Source organism: Momordica charantia (genome assembly GCF_013281855.1).
Source record: "Momordica charantia cultivar OHB3-1 chromosome 2 unlocalized genomic scaffold, Mcharantia_2.0 BLBB01000002.1, whole genome shotgun sequence".
NCBI lineage: Eukaryota > Viridiplantae > Streptophyta > Magnoliopsida > Cucurbitales > Cucurbitaceae > Momordica > Momordica charantia.
In genome coordinates, this window is record NW_028275160.1 from 3,576,957 (window position 1) to 3,600,462 (window position 23,506).

Consider the following 23,506-nt stretch of genomic DNA (forward strand, 5'->3'; position numbering starts at 1 on the left):
TTACTGTACTTTAAATTTTTATTCATTTTAGTGTATTTTCGAAATGTTCATTTTGATCCTTCTACTTTTAAAAAATAATCATTGATTTTTATCTCATTTCTTTTAATCATAATTTTAGCATGACATTTCAATCATTAAATTGCTTGAAATGTAGTTATAAATTTGTGTTAAATGATTTATGTTGTGTTAAAATTTTGTAAATAAGTACCAAATTGGTAACTTTTAAAAAGTACAAGAGCTCAACTAAATAGACTTTTTTGGAAGTACAAACTACAAAGGGTAAAATGAAGGAGACCAAAATGAATATTTTACACCTAAGTTAACCAAAATAAACTAAAGTCAAATGTACAGAAATCAAAATAGCACCCAAACCTTAGTTTTAATTTAATGACTTATTGACATAAAATTTAAATACCAGAGTGTTGTTGGACAAAAAAATCTAATTTTATATCTAATAGATGTCGTGAATTTTTTTTTTTTAAATGTCAAAATAGATTAGGACCATAGACACAAAATAAGTTGAAAGATTTATTAAACTCAAAATTCAAATTTAAAAAACCTATTTCAGAGACAAAATTGAAAATTTGGTTATTGTGATGATTTAATTGAAAAAATTTTAATACCTAACGATAAATTTAAAACTTTTAAAATACCGGAACAAATTTGAAAAAATACTCAGAGACTAAGAAAATAAAGTTTTCAAATCCCTTTTCTACCTTATAATTAGATTATTAAATGAATCAATCTCCCACTCTGTAACTTAACTAATTACACACAAATATATCATTGATAGGTATAGAAGAGGTCGGACACTTTTTTTTCCAAGTAGACTTTTATGTTTTTCAACCATCATCTCCTCAATTATATATATCATGTTTATCCATCTATCAAGGGATAGAAATTGGTCTCTGATGGAGAGGTAATAATTTCAAATCTCCACCTCGTTTATTGTACATAAAAAAAGCTTTCATCTCCTCGATTATATATACATGCGTTTATCCATCTGTTAAAGGGATAGAAATTTGCCAACATGAACTTAGTTTAGTAGTAATTGACATATCTCTAACCAAAAGATGATGAGTTATCGAATCTCCATCCTACTTGTTGTACTTTAAAATAGAAATTCATATCATTCTTGATTTAAAATTTTTGCTAGTAATAGAAAAAAGAGAGAATGAGAAAGACAAAATGGGCGTATGTGGACCAACTACCATGCATTATCTAAGCTTATTTTTAGCTAATAAAGGTAGAGGTGCGATATTACATTGGTAAAGGGATATTCCAACCCTTCTATTCTAGCCCACCATATCCCTTGCTTCAATTTTTATTTTTGCTTATTTATTGGGTATATGGTACCCCTAACATTAAGGTAAGGTACCCTACAACTACAACTTTGTGACTATATTAAACAGCCTCCATTGATCACTTCCCACCTCTCCCTTTGCCTCCTTTTCCACCTTTGCCTATGAATCCGTTTGTCTCCACTTCACTCTCTTCTATTGTGTTCTCTGAATGCACAATCATGCAAAATTTCATGTTACAATTTTGTATATATACTATACATTATGTTTTACTTCAAAGTGATACTGAAAGATCCAACTAAATTATAAAGCATGAGAGTTGAAACCATTTTGGTTTTCGACGGTGGCATCTACTTCTGCAGGACCAGGACAGCATTTGACACAATAATGACCAATAACTTGGCAGCATCCATAAGAGCAAACTTGCTTTGATTCTTCTACTAGATTTTCATATTCAACTGCGATCACCCACATCAACCAATAATTAATATTAATATATATATTTTTAATATGATATGAGATTATTATTATTATGTCTAGAGAAGAAAATTAATGGACAAACATGCCCGTAATATGGAAAATACATTTTTATCTACAAATTAAGTATAGTATATACAATTTTTTTTTTTAAATATTGGATTGTTTAATTAAAAAAATGATTAGAGTTAAAAACCATTTTGATTTTGGACGGTGGCCTGTGCGCTTTTGTAGGATGTGGGCAACATATGATGCAACTATGATTAAGACGATCATAGTGGCAACATCTATAGCAACAGTGTTGCTTTGATTCTTCTACGGGATCATTATTATTTCTAAAGGAAAAAATTAAATTTGCAGATAGCAATATGAAAATACATTTCTATCTATAAATTAAATAATTAAATATGTTATACATTTTATTTAGTCGTTAGATTATTTAAATGGAAAAATAATGAGAGTTTGAACCATTTTGATTTTGGGTGGTAGCTAGTTTGCACTTCTATAGAACAACATCTGACGCAAAGATCTATAGAACAACATCTGACGCAACGATGAGTAAAATGATTTTCGATGCAGCATTCATAGCAGCAGCGTTGGATAGATTCTTCTCCTGAATTTCAATTTTCAACTGTATTTACACTCACATCAGTGGCGAATAACTAACATTAACATAATAACACATTTGAATATTTAAAATTGACTAACTCTAAAATGCAAGCTGCAAATAAATTCATAAATTAAAGAAAGAGACACTCATATATGTGTATGTGTCTCTAAAATTATTATCGAACAATATTTTACTACTGTCAAAGTTATTATATATATTATACTATTGGACATATCAACCATGTTTAGATCCGAGTATAGTATATAATGACAATAAATTTATGTATATATAGGCAAAGAATATTTGTAGAATACAATAGCTTCAACCTCATTCTGCTCTTGAGTTCCTTCAGACACTGCCGATGAAATAACAACAGTAGAGATAAATAATATACAAGCAAACGCAACAGCTTTGGACCTCATTTTTGTTTTCCACTTGGGAAATGCAACTTCCACTGATTTTCCAAGCTCACAAATGGAATTATTTTTTATGATTTGGGGATGGATGGATGATCAGATTCATTTATATGCTACGTATTTATAGTTTGGTGGTTCCAAATGGATATTTTCGAGTTGGCTCATTTGGTTTTAATCTGGACGACCAACACGTGTCGTTAGATAGGGGCTGAGAATGTTTGAACGTGTGACGTGTGATTTTTTCACAGCCCTACTTGCATTGTGGCAAAATAAATACAATTAAATATAAATATTGCAACAATATTATTAATTTACAAACCGCTCAACGAAAAAGACTAAAATAGCGGTGTGAAATATCTATTAATGATAAAGTATGATAGACTCAAATTGATGATATAATCTATTTTTTGATAGGCTTGTTTCACTAATAGAGTGATATGGGTCGTCAAAGCGAGCATGACGTAGTGGTAAATTGACACATATCTCCAAAAAATAGAGTGATACGGGTCGACTTATGATATACCAATGTAACTTATAGAATTTATCAATATTGATATCTATGAATAATATAGTCTATCACTATTATACTCCAATCAATTGCAATATATTATATCATTGAGGGACGTAAATAAGTGATATATTAGAGTAAAAAATGAGATATAAAAATATCAAAATAGAAAAGTAAAAGATTTAAAATTTTGAGTAAAATATACTTTTAGTCGTGGAATGTTTGGACTTAGTTTCTCCTTGGTTCATGAGTTTAAAAGATTTGTTCTTGAGATTTAAATTTAACTCCGATTCGATCATTGAAATTTAAAAAATGACATGTTTAATTCTTGGGGTTTGAATTTAGTTTTTAATTATTTCATAAATTAAAACAAGCACACTCCAAGATATTTAATCTCAAACTACAATAATATTTCAAGACACGCTACTAAAAGATTAAACATTTGATATGCATTACCTTCAGTATATCAGTTACAAATACATTTAGTATATCATAATTAGAGGTATATATATAATGTAATATCAGATGATACATCGGACGACGTATATCAAATATACATCGAGGAGTGTATATTAGACATTAAAAGGGTAAATTTGGAATAATAAATATTCTGAAAATAAAAATTTAAATATTTTGTCATATTTACAAAACAGAGGAGAGGTTTACATTTTGTAAATATATATATAAAAATTTAGTTACCCAATACAACTTCTCTTTTGATTTTAAAATTTGAAGGTTGACTATTAGAAAACAAAACCTACGAGCCATATAACCACCTGTCAAGGGTAAAGTGGACAATATGTGAATAAGAAATAGGTGTCTAAATTTTAGATAGCTATTTATGCAATATCTAAATTCATTTGCCAGTTTTGGTGGAGAGGTGAAGATGTGGTCATCGTAATTTCGCTTGAACTCTTTTTTTTGTTTTTTTTTTTTTTTTTAAAATATGATGGTTAGTGAATTCGAGTCTTTATATTCAGTTGAGTCATGCTGGACCCTTGATCAAATCCATGTTTAGAATTATTGGGAAGAATTTGAATAGTTGGCAAGAATTTCAAATTCATAGATTTCTCCCATCATTTCTTTATATGAGATTTAAAATTCTATTTTGTATACTATTAAATACAAAATTAAAGATTTAGATACATATTATAAAGTTCAAGAACATATATTATACTCAAAATTGAAAATTGAGTTATGGTAAGAATTTAATTGAAAAAAATTGAATACATAAAGATCCAATTGAAAAAATCACTTCAATATTAGAGAACAAAAAATAAAGTTGAAATACTCAATTGAAAAAATATTAGGGAAGATAAATTAGCTTTCAAAGTTCCCTTTCAACCTTGTATATATGTCTTACTGATCGAACTATATAGGTTCAAATCGATGTACCATTACAAGGTATATTTTTGAATTTTGGTCGATATCATTAGCATAAAATTTATATTCTTAATTTACATATTTTGCTAGGAATGAGAAAGAGAGGAGGAGATTGACAAGTTGATGAGCATATATTGGAACCAAACAACCATGCATTATTATATGCTTATTTTAGTTGAAAGATAAACATAAAGTAGAGGGTTAAAAGGTAGAGGTGCCATATTGGTGAAGGGATCCAACCCTTCTATTCTACCCCACCTATCCCTTTGCTTCTATTTATTTTTGCCTTATTTTATGGGGCATGGTACCCCCTAACATTATTTTGGGTACCCTACAACTACAACTATATGATTATATTTATTATAATTAAAGACATAAAACAGCTTCATTGCATTGATCACTTCCCTCCTTTTCCGCCTTTGCCTCCTCCCTTTCCGCCGACTCCTTTCCCGCCTTTGCCTCCTCCCTTTCCGAATCCGTTCGTCTCCACTTCACTCTCTTCTACTGTGTTCTCTGAATATGCACAATCATACCAAATCTCACGATACAATTCTTTTTAAATGTATAGGATACATTTGTTTTACTTCAAAGTGATAGCTATACATCTAACTAAATTAAAAAGGACGAGAGTTGAAACCATTTTGGTTTTGGATGGTGGCCTCTTCTTCTGCAGGACCACGACAGCATCTAACGCAACGACGACCATCAAAACGGCAACATCCGTATCGACAACGTTGCTTTGATTCTTCTACTGGATTTTCATTTTCGACTGTTTTCATCCATAACAACCAATAATTAACATTAACATATATATTTTTAATATGATACAGGATCATTATTATTTCTAAAGGAATAAATTAATTTGAAGACATCAATATGAAAAATGCATTCCTATCTATAAATTAAATAATTAAATATACTGTACATTATATTTAGATGTTAGATTATTTAAATAGAAAAATAATGAAAGTTAAAACCATTTTGATTTTGGAGGGTGGCTTGCACTTCTACAGAACGAGGACGAGAACAACATCTGACACAACGAAGAGTGTGGCGATTAACGACGCAACATCCATGGCGGCAGCGTTGCTTGGAGTCTTCTATTGAATTTCCACTTTCAACTGTATTCCCTCACATCAACCAATAATTAACATTACATCATAACATTTGAATATTTAAAATCGACTAACTCTAAAATGCAAGATACAAATAAATTTATTATATCAATATTACACTATTGGACATATGAATCATGTTTAGATCTGAGTATAGTATATAATGACAACAAATTTATGTATATATAGTCAAAGAATATTTGTAGAATACAATACCTTCAACCTCATTCTGCTCTTGAGTTCCTTCAGACACTGCCGATGCAATAACAACAGTAGAGATAAATAACAGACAAACAAACGCAACAGCCTTGGACCTCATTTTTTGTTTTTCTTTTTTTCACTTGGGAAAATGCAACTCGACTGATTTTCCAAGCTCACAAGATGGAACTATTTTTGATAATTTGGGGATGGATGGGTGATCAAAGTTCATTCATATGGTATGTATTTATAGTATGGTGGCTCCAAATGGATAGACCAACGTGTTAGATCGGGGCCGGAATGTTTGAATGTGTGACACGCTGATTTTTTCAAAGCCCTAATTGCATTGTGGCCAAATAAATACAATTAAATATAAATATTGCAACAATATCATGAATTTACAAACCGCTCAACCAAAAAGTCTAAAATAGTGGTGTGAAACATCTATTTTAATGATAAAGTACGATAGACTCAAATTGAAGATACAATCTACTAGTAGGATGATATGGGTCAATTTATAGAATTTAGCAATATTGATATGCATCAATGGTACAATCCATCACTATTATACTCGTATCAATAATATATTGTATATATTATATTAAGAGATGTAAATGAGTCATATATGAGAGTAAAAAGTGATATATATATCAAAATAGAGGGATAAAAGATTTAAAATTTTGGGTAAAATAATACACTTTTGGGTTTTTGAGATTTGGACTTAGTTTTTATTTGGTACTGGAGTTTAAAAAATTATAATTTTTTTCTTGAGATTTATATTGAACTCCACTTCGATCTTTAAAGCTTAAAAAATGACATGTCTAGTTTTTAAAGTTTGAATTTAGTTTTTAATTGATCCTTCAATTTTGAATTTGGTTTCTAATTAGGTCAAGCTAATAACATTTCTCATTATCTTTTGCATAAGTAACCAAATTTAATCAACATATGTTAATTATCACATCATATTTAAGTTAACTAATGGTATATTCCATAGAAGAATCAATTAGAAATCAAACTCAAATCTCATTGATCAAATTGAACCTTAGAAACCAATTAAATTTAAATTCAAACTTCTGAGAACAAATATGTCACTTTTAAAACTTTAAGAATTAATTAAATAAAAATTAGGACTAAATTTTATAAATTAAAAATGATATTTTTTAAATTTAGGGATTAAATATAGATCAAACTCAAATATATTTTTCACTAAAATTTTCTATGCAAATTATAAACAAACTTTCCATTTTAAAAATCTTATCACTTTTGTTTGGATTAATATTGCAAAAACCTAGGCTGGGAGAGGACGTGTAGAGTCTAGGGCTGTCTAAAGGGTGGCAACTGGCTACCGAAAAGCTTTTTTGCCGAGTGTCGCCCGTTTGGACTGATTTGACTGTGGCGGCCATCAATATTTGACTTCAATTCACTCTTCTTTTAACGGTAGATCTCCCGAATGTGAAAATGAGTAAGTATATATTTATGATATTTTGTTAATATTTTTCATATTTTGTCGATTTTTTTATATTATGATGAAAATATGGATTTATCCCTCATGTCAAACCTATAAAAATATAGATATGTTGATAGAAATGTCAACGTGTCGATGAAAATTTAGAACCAAGTACTATAATATATTTTTTCGGCTTTTTTTCATTGAAGTTTTAAAACTTTCATGTTTTCTATTTGGGCTGATAAACTTTTAGATTTTATTCAATTTTTTTTTATTTCTCTTGGAAAGTAGATTTTATTCAGTTTTGATTCATAAACTTTTAAATTAGGACCATAATTTAAAAATATATATATATCTTTTAGTCATTACATATATTTTAATTTCTATAAATGGATACATAGTTTTGAGTACATATATATTAATGTGATGATATGGACATGTATTTGGAACTCGTTAGGATAAGTATTAAGTCAACGAATATTATCAAAGCGAGCATAGCTAAGCGGTAATTGACATATACTTCCCCCCAACATGTCGTACTACTCAAAAGAAAAAAAAAAGTCAACGAATATTAAAAGATCAAAATAGAGTTTAAAAGACTAAACAGAAAAATGTTGAAAGTTCAAATACTGAAATGAGTACCTCTAATCAAATATAGATGTCTTAATTTGCTAGCTATGTTAAGATTGACCCATACCAACTTCTCTAATGTTTACAGTTGATACCTTTCAATTTTCGTCCAATTGTGTCAAGCAAATTGGAACATAAAAGCACTTCAATAGGTCAATTTTGTTAATAACCCATTAACCAAGTGGGATAAAAAAACTAACACATACATACATAAACAGTTTACAACTGTATTAAATTAAATGTAATATCATGATTAACCTTGCACGTTCCAGTTCGTGTAGTAACTAAGCAGACAATGTTCATAAACACTGCAACTTCATGAGTACGAGCATCTTACTCCTTTTCTAAAATTCATTCAAGTTGTTTGAACAAGCAAAAGAGAACCGAATAAGGCATAAATATCAGGTTTTATGATAAACAACAATTCACCAACAGAACAGAAGTACAAGGTGTATGAGCAGTCAGAAATTATTGTAAGAGGGTCTTTTAATATATAATCTTTAGAACTCAAATTTTTATACACATATTTGAAGCTAAGACGCGGGCAATTGACCCTTGTTCTTGGCTCCCCCCCTCCAACTATCAGCAAATCCAAATTACGAAACGTACATAGTGTCTTATCCAGAACTCTAAACTCCAAATGTAAAAGTTACTCAAAATCTAAATCTTATCAATATCTTCATCCTCAAACTCAAGATAATCATCACCCCCAGCATCATCCTCATCGTCGATTCCACCAGCAATACCTTCGTTCAGACGTGTGCTCTCAGGAAGCTCACCATATGCCTTCAACAGCCTTGCTTCATCAGGCATATACTTGAGGATAACATCAGCTTTGTCATCCTGATAGTCGCGGAGACCAACAAGTATAATATCACCAGCCGCTATCCAAACCTTCTTGTGCATCTTCCCCCGAATATGGCAAAGGCGCTTTGTCCCGTCTATGCACATTGCCTCACAACGACCATTTCCCAACATTCTGAGAACTTGTGCATACTCCTGACCATCTTCCTTGAACACAAGTTCACGCTTCTCATCATCTGCTTCATTCTTTCCTCTCTTCCTGTTCTTTCCTCCCTTTCCCTTATTCTTTGGCATGTTTGTTTGTTGTTTCTGTCATAAATTTGCAATTGCAATATTAGAAATTGCGATGCAACCAAAATACAGAGGCAATATGGCTTCACAGCTCACATCACACCATTAAGAACATATAATAATCTCAAGCATACAACTTGCATCAAGTTATACAAAGCAGGAAAATACAAGACAAAACGATCAAACCAAACATCCATATTCCGTACGGCGCTTACAAGAACAGCGAGAGGCAAATATTTATCACTTGCAGTTAGATGTTAGTAGTAATCCATTTTTCATGTATGCTCTTATTGAGAAAATTGCAGTCATCAAGCGCCCGCCACAGATGAAACAAGGATAGGATGAAAAAGACGCAATTTAATAAAACCATTCAATAGCTCAAAAAAGTGAGTTGTAAAATTAATATCCTTCCCCAGAATCAAAACGAGAAAAGAAAACCGCCCTTAGAATCATAAAAGAATTAATCGATTAAAAGAAAGAAAATAAATAATCTAAAACGAACAATCTCAATCTACAAGAAAATGTGAAACTTTCAATCGCATGCAGGGGAGAAGACCTAGCGCATCAAAAGATAATAAATCCCCCACCCCATAAACAAAATTATCTGCAAAAGGTCATAATTCCAGCTAATCCGAGGAAGAAAAATAAACTAACAGAAAGAAGAAGCCGCACAACAAAGATCGGAGAATCGGGACAAATACTTGACAACAAATATGATATTAACCTTAACGAATATTACAATTGAAGAAACAAGTGGGTTCAGAAACAGTATTTCCTCACCTTTACCAAAGAGAAGGTAAACCAGAAGCAGAGGCCGGTGGAAATCAACGCAAAAACGCAAGATTGGAAGCCCTAGGTTGCGTTTTTCTTTTGTATACGGAGAGGGCAGAGTCGGTTCGTCAAGTGACCCAATTGGACTACGGTGCCCCGAATTTAACCCGAAATGTCCTGGGCCGGTGAACCAACTTGTTGTCATTATCCAGTTGTCAACTCGGGCCCAGCCCACCAACAAAACAATAATAAATAACAAAAATTCATACCATAATTAGAAAAGGGCTGTTTCAATTTCAACAAATATGCTATACAATATTTACTGGATTCTATTTAATAAATTACCAAATTATATCTCAACATCATTAGATATTGTTAAATAAAATATCAAAAAATAAAAATAAAAATGTTATTGAAATGGATAAAATTATTGGTTAAATAATGAATGCAACATAACACTACTAAAAAAAAATCTATATCACCAATTATTTAAAACAATCTTGTAAATGTATATTTTTTAAAATATCCTACATGAATTTCGTCCTTTCTACCAATTTTTCCACTCCCTTTGGAACATAGCAAAATTTTATTTTCTCCAATTCCTTCACAAGGATTCTCCGACCTCCAACTCCAAATTTCTCAAATCGGAAAATTGTACAACAAGGATGAAAAATCTTCAGGGATAGAAAATGAGGGAGAGAGATGAGCACTGTTTTTCATTGATATCTCACATTAATAATGTTTCATACAACTTGTACAAGTAATGGAAGTGTTGTAAAACCTGTATGCCTTCACCTTGAAGGCATTATTTTCATCTGCAAAGCAACAAATGCATCTCATGCTGTAAAAATGGCATTGAATAACTGCCAGAAAATGGATATATATTCATGGCGGCTCTGAATCGCTGCCAGAGAATGAAACTCATTTCTAAGGAGGAAAAATATTATGTATCACAGCCCATAATATCTCGTGCCAAAGAAATCCCAACAGGATATGACCTGTGCAATCTTGTTCTTCTTACAGCAAGTTCTTCACTATTGAATTTTTCAAGGCTATTTCCCTTCACTCCAGTTGGATTTGCAGTGACAGTGGAGTATTTGGTTTCAGCAATGAACTGCAGTCCCTGTAACGAATACTGGGCACTTCAACATTCTGTCCAGAAATATAATTTATAAGTGCAGCATCTCATACCTTGAGAGAATTCTCTTCGTATTTAATCGTCAAATGATTTGCATTCTTCTTTGCCTCAACTTCCTGCCAAAAGTTAATCAAAATATCCACTTCAGAGAGAGGGAACTTGCTTTCAGGCTTTCAGCAAACTGATAGTGAGGGTAATTACTCACTGGGAAAAGTTTGTCGTTTATGCGGTCCTTGACATCTCCCGCGACTTGACATAGATACCAGAGACCAGAATTAGTGATGTCCTGTTTCTTTTCAAGAACCTCTAGTTTTCCTTCCTGTTTGTTGTTTGGGTCAGTGGCCATTCAGGAACGGGTTGGATGACGGTTTTCATCTGAGAAAGAGATTTAAGGTAGCGAGTGACTCACCAATTGTGAGACCATTTGATGGATTGTTTCAACATCAAAACCAATCCGAGAAAGGTTGGACTTGACGTCCTCCACCTGCAAGTGGATAAAACTTCAAAGGATGTTGCATTTACAGTATGCAGATTTATACAATTTCTTTCACAAAATGGTCTCTTCTTTAAGAATTTGAGAGAAATCTCAAGTAGATGAAAGGCTTGAATAGGGAGAGGTTGCTTCAAAAGAAAATTTTGAAAGACTAAAATATTGATCTCAATCTCCATAATAGCCATGAAAGTAAAAAAGGCTAGTATGATTCCTTACCAATTTTAGTCAACAAGTACACACTGGATCTAATAAGATGCTTCATATAATAAAGTTGGTTTTTCGATAAACTTCATCTTTGAGGGTAAAATCTCAGAATGTTATAGCCATGAAGACTCAAAAGTTCAAAGGTAGTTCTTACATTATTTGCTATGAGATTTGTTGTTTCGATCTCCTCATCTAGCTTCCAATCCAAGTTCTCCAACCTCTTTGTCAGATGCCTCCTTGTTGACTGAAGAACATAATGGTTTCAAACTAAAGTACTGATGAACTAGCTTTTCAGTTTAAGGTCATTACACAATGTCTAACCAGTAACTTACAGCCAGAGCTTCATGCACATGTTCCAGTTGTTTCGAGACAGTTGAGACAGCATTTGCCATGTTTTGCTTCGTCACAAACATTATGTCAGAAAATGACCATCCCTGCTAGGTAGTAGAAAGAAAAGTTGTAAGCAAATCAAAGAAGGCTGCAAAAGTATATTTATACACAGCACTTAAAAGTGTCTTGCTGAGTTAAAATTTTCCAGAAGGTTTTACCTTCCACCACATGTAACAATAGCCCATTGCTCCAACTGCAGCTGCTGGTACCAAGTAAGAAGAATAGTTCCCTGAAAGAAGAAAAGATAAACAAGGCAGCGGAAATATGAACTTATAATCCATGAGTCAAATGTGTTATCTTATTTGAGGAAAAGACAAACAAACAGATGCTTTTGGAGGGACTTCATGAGAAGCATTAATCGTATTTTGTAACTAATGACTTGAAGGCCATGCAGAGAACTCAATTAAGAAAACCCTAGGATCCCATCTACAGTTTGTCTTACGAAATTTAATGTGAAATTTCCCAGCTCGAGTCCGACAGGCTTAAAATTTGGATTCAGAAAACATGATGATTGGGTGAGAAATATGAAATAGACATTTATCTTTCCAAATATCAAACAAACAGTTATTGCATTCTAAGAAACATATATATCTTACAGCCAGATTTCATTCAATTATCCACCACATACTTCTCTTTGTTGAAACCTCAAAAGAGCCAAGCTTCAGGAATTAATAAATGGTGATTAGGAAGGACAAGGCAAAATCGAAGGTTCAAGTATGTTATCATTCCATACTTGAGAGTTTGCATTGTTTCAATTGTCCTGGGAAAATACTTGTTTCTTTTCACTGGCAATGGGTGCTCACTTAATCAACATTAATCAAGTATTTATGCACAGGAGTTTGCGATTTTTCAATAAGAGCATACAGAGAAAGAAAGACCAGAAACCATAATCCTTAAACAAAGAGTTCACAAAAAAGTACACATCCATACCGCTAGAAGAAGAGTTCCCATTGAAGACAGTTACAGGACCAGATAATGTCAACTCCCTGATCTCTTGTGCCAGTTGCCGAATCTGAGTTGCATATTTTCATAAATCAATGACCAGAACCCTTTTATATATATATATATAACTTAGCTAGGCTTTTAGACCAATGGATTCAACTAACAGATAATACAGTGGAGTTCTAATAAAAATAGCAAATCTTGATTATCGTTGATTATTTTGATATCACCATAGCAATTACATCTGGCATTCTTTTGGAGTTCAACTAGAGGAATAATTCATATTCAAGTTGCTTCACCATATTTGGGGTACATCAGTTGTCAATAGATACTTCGCCATAACTTTTCCATTCACCCAATTACCAAACAGGAGCAAAATTTCACTCATTTTCTTCTGGGATAAAATAACATGAACAGTGGAGTTGAGGGAAACAAAACTGCGAACCTGTGCGGCCAGAATAGCAGTATCATACTTGTGAGGACTAGGAGAGAGTTCGGCTTCTGTCACACCCTTCAGTAATTCCTGAAGTTGTGATATCAGATCAGACAACCGCCCACTTCTTAAAACAACGGAACCAGTTAACCCTATTGGATGATAGAGAAACCCAATAATTAGAGTAGAACATCGATGGATGGATGGAAAAAGATTCAATACAGACGAAACTTGTAATCTTATTGCCAAGGAGACGACGTAAAGAGAGAAAAAAGTATCAATTAAAGATATATACTCCGACTCAAAAATTATGCACACCAACGAAATTGGCTTTTGCCAATATCAAGAGGCCACCATAAATAAGATTGCAAAAGCTAAAAACTGAATAAAGATGAGTGATGAAGATATAGCTGAGGCCAATGGAAAAGACCTGCTCCAACGAGGATGAGAACCTTGGACGTTGAAACCCCAGCTTGTAAAGCCATCTTCGCAAACGCAATCCGTTTTCTTTTTCGCGCACTGGGAGAGGGGGCGGGGGATGGCGTCGGTTTCCCTTTATGGGTCAGAAGAAAGAACAAATTTTTAATGGTAGGCCAAGAAGAGTAGCCAGGTGAAACCAAACTTTGACCACAGAACGAGAAGGTAGATACTAGAAACTAGAAAAAAAAATAATAATAATAATAAGCAAAAGGGCAGTAATTGTAATAACACCATCAGAAGAAGAAGAAGAAGCCGAGGAAAAAGTAACAATTTATAATTTCATTCTCTGGCATGTGGGCAATCATGACATTTCACAGTGTCAAGTTTCAAAGCTGCCCTGTGTCATGGGTGGCTTTTCCTCTGATTTTCTTGTTCGCCAATTGGTTTCTCAGTTTCTCTCAAAACTCTCCATGGCTCCTATACTTTTCCTGCTCCTCTTCGTTTCCTGGTTCATCCCGGGACATGCTCATCCTTCACCGACCCACCAATACTTCACATCTGCGGTTGTATCCCAAAAGGGTCTTGATTACCTCAAAGATTTGCTCATAGATAAAGCAATTTCTTCTATGATTCCGATCAACTTGCCTAAATCTGAGAAAACTGTCAAAATACCATTTGTGGGAAACGTTCATATGGTGCTATCCAACACTACCATATACCAAGTTGATGTTGCTTCCTCAAATGTCAAGCCGGGCGATTCTGGTGTTGCTATTGTTGCTTCAGGCACTACCTGTAACTTGAACATGGATTGGGGTTATTCATATAGTACTTGGCTTGTTCCAGCTGAAATTTCTGATCGAGGACGGGCTTCTGTTCAGGTTAGATGCCTTGTTGGTTAGGAATTGTCGCTATATTTTTAACTTCAAATGATGTCTGTAGTCGGTCCGAAGTTTGAAGAAGTTGTCCAGTTTTGTTAGCAATGAGTGCTGGAATGGAATTTGGTACTTTTTTTTACACTAAATTGTTATTGACATAATGTGTAGAAGAAAAGTAATTGATTACCTGCATACAGAATGCAGTTTGGATGAGATTTCTGGCAATATCGTGGGTTAGATTTTTGTTAAAAATATTTTAGATGATGAGAGGGCATATTTTCCCCTAGTGTGCTGAATTTGAAGATGCATGTTGCTTATTCAAATAGTTCCAAGTAAATTGATGTCTTAGGAAGGAAGTTTCACGACTTGAATGAACCAAAAACAAATTTCAATAATTTGGGTAGGTTCTACTCTTATTATTCTCTTGAAGTTTGCTTGTTGCTTTGATTTGACTCTAAATTTGAGTACCTAAATCGGTCTTAAGAGACTTAATACCATTGATTGAATTCCATTAGTGCCAAAAACACAAGACCTTCATTTTTATAATTCATAAATTCAAAAAAAAAGATCGGGTTTCACACATCATTTGAGAATAAGAGAGGCTTTCACATTACGATTTTAAATAACATCATTATGAGAAAATAAGAAATAACAATCGCATCTATATCTAAGACTAGCATAAGGTTTTTTAAAAAGGAAATCTTGTCTTCCACGTATTTAGCTCTTTGCAAATTGGATTCATTCATCTTCTGAATATCCATCTCCATCTGTCTCTGTCTATTCATTAAATGGTTAATTTGATAAAATCACTTACGAAACAGGTCGATGGCATGGAAGTTGGACTCACGTTAGGATTGGAGATTCAAGAAGGTACTCTAAAATTATTTCTTGTGGAGTGTGGTTGTTCTGTTCAAGATATATCTATAAAGTTGGATGGAGGAGCGTCTTGGCTTTATCAAGGGTATGTATCTCGTTTACGTTACCAAAGGAGCTCATCCAGGATGTGGATCTCCCTCTACTTTCACCTTTAGCATGTTTTAAAATCTTGTAAAAATTTTCTTTGATCTAGAGAAATGTGTGGGGCGGAAGGGGGAACGGCCGCAATACGTCTAAACGAACAAGTTGCAGAAACCTCTCTAGTTGACCTTTACATTTGCTGTTTGTAAAATACTTAAAGAATGAGAAAGAGAACCAATACTGTACAAAAACCACCGAGTCATTTGTGTTTCATGCTTCTTGCTCTTGTTGTGCAAAGTCTGAGTTCATCAGCATTATTCTAACTATTCTTCTTTCCTCCTCATGATCAAATGTTTGCATCACTAGCATTCCCACCGTCATTCGCTTCTGCCCAGAAGCATTATCTTATGATCCTCTGTCCATTTAAGTTCCCTCCTCAGGATCTTAAAGTAGCTAGGTTGATTCAGACATATTAACATAGCATATTTCTGTTTAAGATGAAATCTTTAGTTTTTCCTTTCTGAAAAATTATTAATAATAAGGTAGGTCAATTAAAATCAAGCTCTTGTGTGTTTATAAACCGCTGGAACTGCTGATACTTTTAAGTGTCAAATTATAGGATATGCCTTTGAGTGGAACTTGCACTTAGTTTATAAACATTTTTTTCTCTGAGAAGAATAATGCACATTTTTCCTGCTTGTTCTAATCGTCTTCTCTTGTGTTCTATACTAGGTTCGTTGATGCATTTGAAGAACAAATAAGTTCTGCTGTTGAGAAGGCGATTTGTAAGAAACTAGGAAATGGAATCTTAAAGGTTGATTCCTTTTTGCATTCACTTCCGAAAGAAGTTCAGGTGGATGATAATGCTTCTTATGATGTTACTTTTGTGGAAAACCCCACCCTTAGTAACTCCTCGATTGGTTTAAAGATCAATGGTCTGTTTAGGGCCAGAGAACTTCTCCCAATACCTGAGTACCACTTTGAAAATTCACCTTCAGCTTCCTGTACAGATCCTTCTAAAATGTTTGGAATAACACTAGATGAAGCAGTCTTTAACTCTGCTTTGGCCCTATACTACAATGTAGGTTCAAATACTATTCTATGCATCTTATCTTTCTTCTCCTTTCAAATTCTTGGTGTTATTTTGCAATCAGGTTGTTTTCACCAAATAAAATTATCTTTCATGGTCAGGCAGATTTTATGCAGTGGAGCTTGAATGAAGTGCCAGACCAGCCACTTCTAAATACTGCTGGATGGAGATCTATTGTTCCCCAACTGTACAAGAAATTTCCTGATGCTGACATGAGCTTGAATATCTCTTTACCTTCTCTGCCAGTCATACGGATTTCAGAGGACCAGATTTTTGCATCCATGAACATAGACCTGATAATTGATGTAGTAGAATCAGGTGAACTAATACCTGTTGCGTGCATCTCATTGGTAAGTTCATGCAAAGTTGGTGTTCCTTTTCTTTTAGAAAGAGCATAACTAAGGTGGGGGATTCGAATTATGGACGGATACTTTAAATCAACTAGACTTTGAGCATAGTTCAATGGTTAGGACATCTCTTGAGCGTAGTTCAATGGATAAGACATCTCTTTTCAACTGCAAAACCACTGTGGAAGCAGTAGTATTTTCACCTTGTGATAGACTTAATCCCCTTCTTTGCAATTTCAGTTGGTTCGTGCCTCCGGTATGGCTAAAATCTCGGGGAACAACCTTATGGGCAGCATCGATTTGAACGATTTTGATATGTCATTAAGGTGGAGCAATATTGGCAGTCTGAATATGCACCTAATTCAGGTAGATTACTATTCCATTTATCCTCCCGAATGAACAATATTCTAAAAGTTATTGACACTACAATTTTGCAGCCAGTTGTGTGGACTCTGATTGAAACTACTTTGTTGCCGAATGCAAACGTATACTTGGGAAAGGGGTTACCACTGCCCATCATTCATGGTTTCGCGTTTCAAAACGCCGAAGTAATCAGCTCAAATTCAAGAATTACGGTGTGCAGCGACATTTTATGGACAGAGGAACGGAGTCCTGATCATCTTCACAGCTTGTTTAGGTAGAGAAGATGATAATCTTCAAACTTTATGTAAAATACAGGCAATTAGGAAGAAAGCAAGCTGTGTACTTTGATTGAACCCTGTAATGTAATTCCTAGCCACCCTTCTACCAGCTTTGTAGGTGTGAAGTATGTAAAGCTAATGTTGTTCTTAAAGTAGTGGTTAGAGGAGGAATTTGGTGGCTCCTCTTCTGAATGTACTTTGAAGTTTGAACCCTGTAATTTCTCCACGCTGGGTGTGACCACTGACATTCCATTTACCTGATTTGTTCATGTTTTCTTCACGAGGAGCAAATAAAGAACGAACTTTTATTTTACAAATATGATGATAGATGACCCAACTTTTTCTTTGGAGATGAATCATGGTGGCTATTTTATTGAAGAAGTTATTTGGTATCCTTGTCCAAGTGATCAAAAAAAAAATCAAAGGTTTAGCTCAATTTTTGTATTGGTTTTTTTTTTTTATCCGTTGGTGATATCATGTCACTATGAAATTACAATCTCATTCTAGTAAGTTTTTCCGACCCATTTTTTCTTTATTCTCATTTCTCACTCTCTTCTTTTTTTTTCTCGTTTAATCTCCTCTTGATCAATCCTTTTATCTCTCTTCTTACTTATTTTTCCCTCTCTTTTCTCTTGGTGAGAAATTGAGAGTTAGAGAAAAAAAAATATACTTACCTTGATGTGTCTTTAGAACCCACAGTGGCTGTGAATGAGGAAGGAGAACGAGAGAATGGAAAAAAAAATCTATGAGTCGAGAGAGTTTGGAGGGAGAATGAGAACGGTGCGTTTTCACAAATAAGAACAAGACAGTAACTTTCTACTCACCTGAAATCAGTATTAAGTCAAGAAAACTTATTTTAAAAAATTAGATTATATTTCATTACCAAACATTTAGTTCATTTACTCAAAATATCCAAGTTCTCTACAATTACAACAATGTCACAGCCAAATCAATTAACGTATTACATATTACTAGCCTTAGTATGTTCATGGAGAGGTTAATTCATTTGGGCTAATTTGATTAAGAATGACAATCATATAGCATTATGTCTCGAGAACAGCTCAATTGATATTTGTTTTTGCTTGAGATAATATTTTTGTTATTATTATTTTCATATATTTGTTTAGAGGACAAGTTTTTTTATTTTTTATACCAATCCAATAGCTCAAATATATAAGCACCTATCAACATCTCTAAAGTTAATGGTTTAACCCTTGCAAATGTATATTTGTTCACTTTTCTCCCGCTCTCTCCCATCTCACTCGTTGTTAGCTCTCTCTTGCATTTGAAGAGAGTTATTTTCTCACTTGACACAACAAACTCCTATCCACATGCAGGAAGAGAAAGGCAAACTAAATCAGTCAATCAATTTGACTAATTAGTAATTTAGTATCGATCAATTCACTTTTACATAATTTTCGGAAAATATTTCGACCAGTTTGGTTTAAGTTACCGTAGTCAATCTTTAGCATGAATGAAGAAATAAGTTGGGATTGCAGCTCATCTGTATTGAATCGTATCCAATGAAAATTCAGGAAACAGAGTTTATAACGTCTGGGCAAAAAATAAGATATGAACTAATCTGTTGAAGTCACAATAGATTAAGATGACTTTGAGGTACAGACGAGCAATGAAAATGGCAAGTTCAACATTGTTGCAACCCTTCATGCTAGACGCGCTGATCGAATATCACCGCCCTAGAAAACAAAACAGGAGGAGGTCAGACAGCAAGAACAAGAAAATTGTCAAGGCAAGTTTCACACAGACACGAAGCCTTAACCGAAACGCAAAGTTGGTTAAGATAAGGAGTTGATAGTGCTACTAAGATCCCTTATTGACCAATGGGGTAAAAGAAAAATTTTCATTTTGATATCTCAATCAAGACACTCCTATTAAAGTTGAAGGAACTTTTGTTGAAGCTCCTACAAAGTACAAACCCACTTTTCCAGCAAAAACGAAGCTTTCAATTTCTCAATGAACATTCAATGAAAAAGTTTATATGAATCACATTCACATATAAATGTTAACAATAAGCCTGTACTACATAAAGCATCAAGCCTATGATGAACATTTTGAGCATTAAAAACTTAGACTAGTCTTCAAATAACAATCAACCATTGCCATTGGTTTGGAAGCTCAACTCTTCACTAGCCACCAATTGGAGCTTGGAAGCTTCTAAGAAATAATAGAAGTCACTGTCCGTATGGTGAGTTGCATAGAGAACTTCCTCGATTCCTTTTGTCATTAATCACAGATCATCATTGCATGCTGATGAACACAGGTTATCAGTATGTTATTACTGTAAATATGATCTTAGGCAAATCAAGAAACAATCTGGGAGCTGATCAGTATGCACATCAAAGAGATGTAGATTGAAATTTTCCTAGTCTAAACTTAAAAGGTGGGAAGTTTGGACCTAATTCTCGTGTCACGGAAACTACAGCATACATTTTAGTTAGAATAGAAGCAATTTTCCCACTGGACATTTCGGAGTATCATTCAGAAAGTTAAGATAAGACTCTTTAGTTTTTCATCAGTCATCCTTCAATTAAATTGGAAAAAGAAAAATTAGATGTTTTCAATTAAAAGTGAAAACTCCTGCTTGGTGACGTCAAAAACTATTTCTCGCTTCAAGAGCTCAAGATTGGTAAATAGGTTCTTATAAAAATATATATATATATATATATTGGTAAACAGGATAACTCCTTTTTAACCAAACAACTGATTCATGTTTTAGCCTAACTCACCGGATCTGTTTATATGATTATTTTTCCTTTGCAAGATACTTGATAGTCATAGTATATTGATATATTGTTGAGTTACAATGTAAAAACAAATGCAACCACCTACTTTATGAAGATGAAATGGGAAGATAACAAATCAACAGTACCAAACACTTCTAAAACCAAATAAATTTTGCAAAACAGAAAATGGAAAACAATCTAGAAGCAAAGTTTATTCTGCAACGATCTACTAATCTGTAACCCAAAATAATTGCAGAATTAAATTGAGTATGTAATCCTTTAACACTTAAGACAACAATCTACAAACACAAAGAACCAAATTGAATATCATAGTTTATTATTTCATTCCAAATACAATCATCTCATCTAACCTACTGATGATATCATCACCTAGTAGTTTTTTTTTTTTGGTCTTGGGGGTGGGGCTGGGGTATATTGCATCGCCTACTAGGTACTTAAAAGGTGAAACTCAAAACAACTCAAGTCATTCCTTCCTGCTTCTTGATCCTCATCTAGTCTTGTCTTTGCCTACATTGAAAAGAGGGGAATGTACTTTTTTATTAACAATCTGAATATAAAATGAAAATTTTTCTCATAAATGACTCATTCTAGCAAGCATAACAAACAATGAAGGGAAGGTTTATAACACCCGACTTCACCAAAAGAACCTTAAGTCTGACCCATGTACGGGTCATGGGAGGTGGAGGAAAGACTAAAGAGAGAACAAAACATTAGTGTCTGTTAAGCCTGTTTGCATTCTAATTTGAAGATTAGTTACTTGATGTAATAAACTGTCTATTGGGGGAAAAATATCAAGTTCTTGTGTATGCATGTTATTATATAATTCCGTTCAATTTTATCAGTCCTATACAAGATTATAGGCACCAACTCACCAGAGCAATAAGAAGGCAATAGGAACATCAATGGGCCTATAAAGTGTGCTAGCTACCTAATTCAAGAGTAAAAAATCCACTAGTTAGACAACCTAGAAGCAGATCCACTTCTCCTTTCAAAAAAAAGAATCAAGAAAATTACAGAGTTGGATCAAGAATCTCTATGATGAATCGATGATAAGTTGTATATGAAGTGGAGAAACCAGATATACTCATTAATAAGAAAAAACCTCATGAAGATATTAACAAATTACTTGACATCATAGCTAAATTTAACCCAAAAGAAATCTTTTTTGGTATACCTCTTGGTGGTTAATAGGCAGAAACATCCGATTAATGTGGCTAATGGGGATATTGTAACCTAACTGCTAAACCTTTATATACACATCACAATTTCTAAATATAGTTGATCATTATTCCCACTCAAACTACAACTCTCTTTCTCGAGAAAAACTATTATTGTATCTTGGCATAGTGGGCTAAGTACCTACCTCCTTTCCTAGGGTGCTTCTGTTCGAAACTATTAAGCTGAAATTCTTCCAACGAAGAACTAATGCAAATAGAAAACTAACTCCATGAAATTATCAAAGTGATATATATATGCGCACCTAAACACGTCCATAACAAATATTATCAACCATAAAAGCCACAGCTGAAGCCCTTTCTGAAATTATAGATATGATCTAAATTCCAAACTACACAAGTTTAATATATTTTCCTTTCCTCTTCTGACGTAGCTCATGACACATCAAGAAAGCTGAGAATTAAAATTTCAATTAGCGCACCTTCGGGAAGCCAACCACAGCTGTTACGCGAAATAGAGAGCATTGAAGTCATCAAAGCTGACGACGACGCAGAGTGAAACGGCATCATCGACTCCAAACAGAAGCTCATCTCAGCTGCACACCTTCAAGCCAAACATAGAAACATCTTTATCAAAACGTGAAAAAACTGAGGGGGGAAATGAAGTTGGGTTTGAACACCGTGCTCAAAGCGCTATAGATTCGGGGTGGATTTTCGTACTTTTAATGGACAAAATAGCATTAAGCAACGCACCTGAAAGTTCGATGAGAGAGGGGCTTGTTAGTTGCCATGCGAAAGGGAGAGCTTGACGCCCGGGCTTCAGAACCGATATGAGCAGCAGCACGGCGTGCGGAACCGGAAAATGACCGGAAAACAGACCTAGCGCCAAGTGAGGCCATTGTTAATCAGATGAAATGCTAGAGATTTGATATACTGAAAGCTTTTTGATCGAGATTATCAACAAGAAGCACTCGACTGTTGCCTGTTGGCTGTTGGCTGCTGAGACTCAGAATGAAATCTAAAACCCTACTCTGAGGGTTTCTCTTTCTACAACAGTTGGGATAGTTTCGGGAATATGTTTTGGAAAGGGACACTTTCGAAATAATTCAAAAACTGGGGTCTTTCTTTTTGTAAATATTAATAATGCAAAAATCAGTTTGGTTCGATTTTTTTCCAAGGACCGAATCGAATGGATCAGTAGTAAGACATCGGATCCCATCCAAGCGAGCCAACATTTATATAAGAAATAGAAATATATTATTATAAATTTCAGATTTGAATATTATTAGACTATGCAGTTTTCACTTTTGGTTCATTTTTCTCTTTATATTTCAAAATGTCTACTTTAGCAGTAATTTCAATTTTTTATTCGTTTTAGTTTCCGTACTTACAAAATATCGATTTTGATATTTTCTTTACCATTCTCTTCCTATTTAAAAAATTTTAATGTAATATTTATACGTATGGAAACATTTTATTATAATACAATTTTATGGTTGTATTTCAAAATTTTTTACGATTGAAGTGTTGTAATCGAAATAATGAAATAAAAATAAAAAATAAAGGGACCAAAATAATCTCTTTTTAAAATGCAGTAATCTAAATAGATATTTAAAAATTACATATATTAAAATGAACAAATGTTGAAAAGAGAGGAATAAAAATCAAAACAATATCCAAACCTA

General features: G+C 33.5%; 4 protein-coding genes and 1 pseudogene across 10 annotated transcripts; 1 reads left to right on the forward strand and 4 right to left on the reverse strand.

The window, feature by feature from the left end:
• Positions 1-4,827: 4,827 nt before the first annotated feature.
• Positions 4,828-6,247, reverse strand: LOC111011193 (uncharacterized). Its single transcript, XM_022284877.2, has 4 exons — positions 6,027-6,247; positions 5,673-5,816; positions 5,333-5,464; positions 4,828-5,208 (listed from the first exon to the last, which is right to left on the reverse strand). Exons 1-4 carry the CDS (start codon positions 6,127-6,129, stop codon positions 5,093-5,095), a joined length of 495 nt encoding a protein of 164 aa, XP_022140569.1. The 5' UTR covers positions 6,130-6,247; the 3' UTR covers positions 4,828-5,092.
• A 2,306-nt stretch (positions 6,248-8,553) lies between these two features.
• LOC111011361 (eukaryotic translation initiation factor 1A pseudogene) lies at positions 8,554-10,117 on the reverse strand (annotated as a pseudogene). The gene is made up of 2 exons (XR_015789280.1): positions 9,961-10,117; positions 8,554-9,198 (listed from the first exon to the last, which is right to left on the reverse strand). The product of XR_015789280.1 is annotated as a eukaryotic translation initiation factor 1A pseudogene (transcript).
• Positions 10,118-10,641: 524 nt separating this feature from the next.
• Positions 10,642-14,162, reverse strand: LOC111011327 (golgin family A protein (DUF1664)). Its single transcript, XM_022285045.2, has 10 exons — positions 13,982-14,162; positions 13,564-13,703; positions 13,107-13,188; positions 12,335-12,405; positions 12,119-12,220; positions 11,941-12,030; positions 11,499-11,573; positions 11,295-11,408; positions 11,143-11,205; positions 10,642-11,074 (listed from the first exon to the last, which is right to left on the reverse strand). Exons 1-10 carry the CDS (start codon positions 14,034-14,036, stop codon positions 10,895-10,897), a joined length of 972 nt encoding a protein of 323 aa, XP_022140737.1. The 5' UTR covers positions 14,037-14,162; the 3' UTR covers positions 10,642-10,894.
• A 174-nt stretch (positions 14,163-14,336) lies between these two features.
• LOC111011267 (lipid-binding serum glycoprotein family protein) lies at positions 14,337-18,198 on the forward strand. Its single transcript, XM_022284974.2, has 6 exons — positions 14,337-14,849; positions 15,668-15,807; positions 16,536-16,884; positions 16,995-17,243; positions 17,481-17,606; positions 17,678-18,198. Exons 1-6 carry the CDS (start codon positions 14,376-14,378, stop codon positions 17,879-17,881), a joined length of 1,542 nt encoding a protein of 513 aa, XP_022140666.1. The 5' UTR covers positions 14,337-14,375; the 3' UTR covers positions 17,882-18,198.
• A 1,166-nt stretch (positions 18,199-19,364) lies between these two features.
• On the reverse strand, positions 19,365-22,889 carry LOC111011321 (protein NUCLEAR FUSION DEFECTIVE 6, mitochondrial). 6 transcript variants are annotated; one of them, XM_088121304.1, is made up of 4 exons: positions 22,575-22,887; positions 22,304-22,425; positions 21,519-21,574; positions 19,365-19,578 (listed from the first exon to the last, which is right to left on the reverse strand). In XM_088121304.1, exons 1-3 carry the CDS (start codon positions 22,718-22,720, stop codon positions 21,567-21,569), a joined length of 276 nt encoding a protein of 91 aa, XP_087977430.1. In that variant the 5' UTR covers positions 22,721-22,887; the 3' UTR covers positions 19,365-19,578; positions 21,519-21,566. The 6 variants fall into 6 exon arrangements, with proteins under 6 accessions (XP_087977430.1, XP_022140728.1, XP_087977431.1 ...); XM_088121305.1 differs by lacking the exon at positions 19,365-19,578 and adding an exon at positions 19,724-20,149; XM_088121303.1 differs by lacking the exon at positions 19,365-19,578 and adding an exon at positions 20,815-21,153 and having other exon boundaries at positions 22,575-22,886.
• Positions 22,890-23,506: the final 617 nt, after the last annotated feature.

Excerpts from the sequence above, each read along its gene's own strand:
- LOC111011193 (XM_022284877.2), bottom strand. The coding sequence starts at position 6,129 with ATGAGGTCCAAGGCTGTTGCGTTTGTTTGTCTGTTATTTATCTCTACT. Across the intron at positions 5,465-5,672 it reads CACCCTCCAAAATCAAAATG|TCGAAAATGAAAATCCAGTA; the intron begins GTTTTAACTTTC and ends GGATGAAAACAG. Across the intron at positions 5,209-5,332 it reads CACCATCCAAAACCAAAATG|AGAACACAGTAGAAGAGAGT; the intron begins GTTTCAACTCTC and ends GTGCATATTCAG.
- LOC111011327 (XM_022285045.2), bottom strand. The coding sequence starts at position 14,036 with ATGGCTTTACAAGCTGGGGTTTCAACGTCCAAGGTTCTCATCCTCGTT. Across the intron at positions 11,206-11,294 it reads TAAACGACAAACTTTTCCCA|GAAGTTGAGGCAAAGAAGAA; the intron begins GTGAGTAATTAC and ends AACTTTTGGCAG. Across the intron at positions 11,075-11,142 it reads ACGAAGAGAATTCTCTCAAG|GGACTGCAGTTCATTGCTGA; the intron begins GTATGAGATGCT and ends TATTCGTTACAG.
- LOC111011267 (XM_022284974.2), top strand. The coding sequence starts at position 14,376 with ATGGGTGGCTTTTCCTCTGATTTTCTTGTTCGCCAATTGGTTTCTCAG. Across the intron at positions 14,850-15,667 it reads GAGGACGGGCTTCTGTTCAG|GTCGATGGCATGGAAGTTGG; the intron begins GTTAGATGCCTT and ends CTTACGAAACAG. Across the intron at positions 17,607-17,677 it reads TGAATATGCACCTAATTCAG|CCAGTTGTGTGGACTCTGAT; the intron begins GTAGATTACTAT and ends ACAATTTTGCAG.
- LOC111011321 (XM_022285035.2), bottom strand. The coding sequence starts at position 22,720 with ATGGCCTCACTTGGCGCTAGGTCTGTTTTCCGGTCATTTTCCGGTTCC. Across the intron at positions 22,426-22,574 it reads CTCTCTCATCGAACTTTCAG|GTGTGCAGCTGAGATGAGCT; the intron begins GTGCGTTGCTTA and ends TTTGGCTTGAAG. Across the intron at positions 20,150-22,303 it reads CTGTGGTTGGCTTCCCGAAG|CATGCAATGATGATCTGTGA; the intron begins GTGCGCTAATTG and ends TGTGTTCATCAG.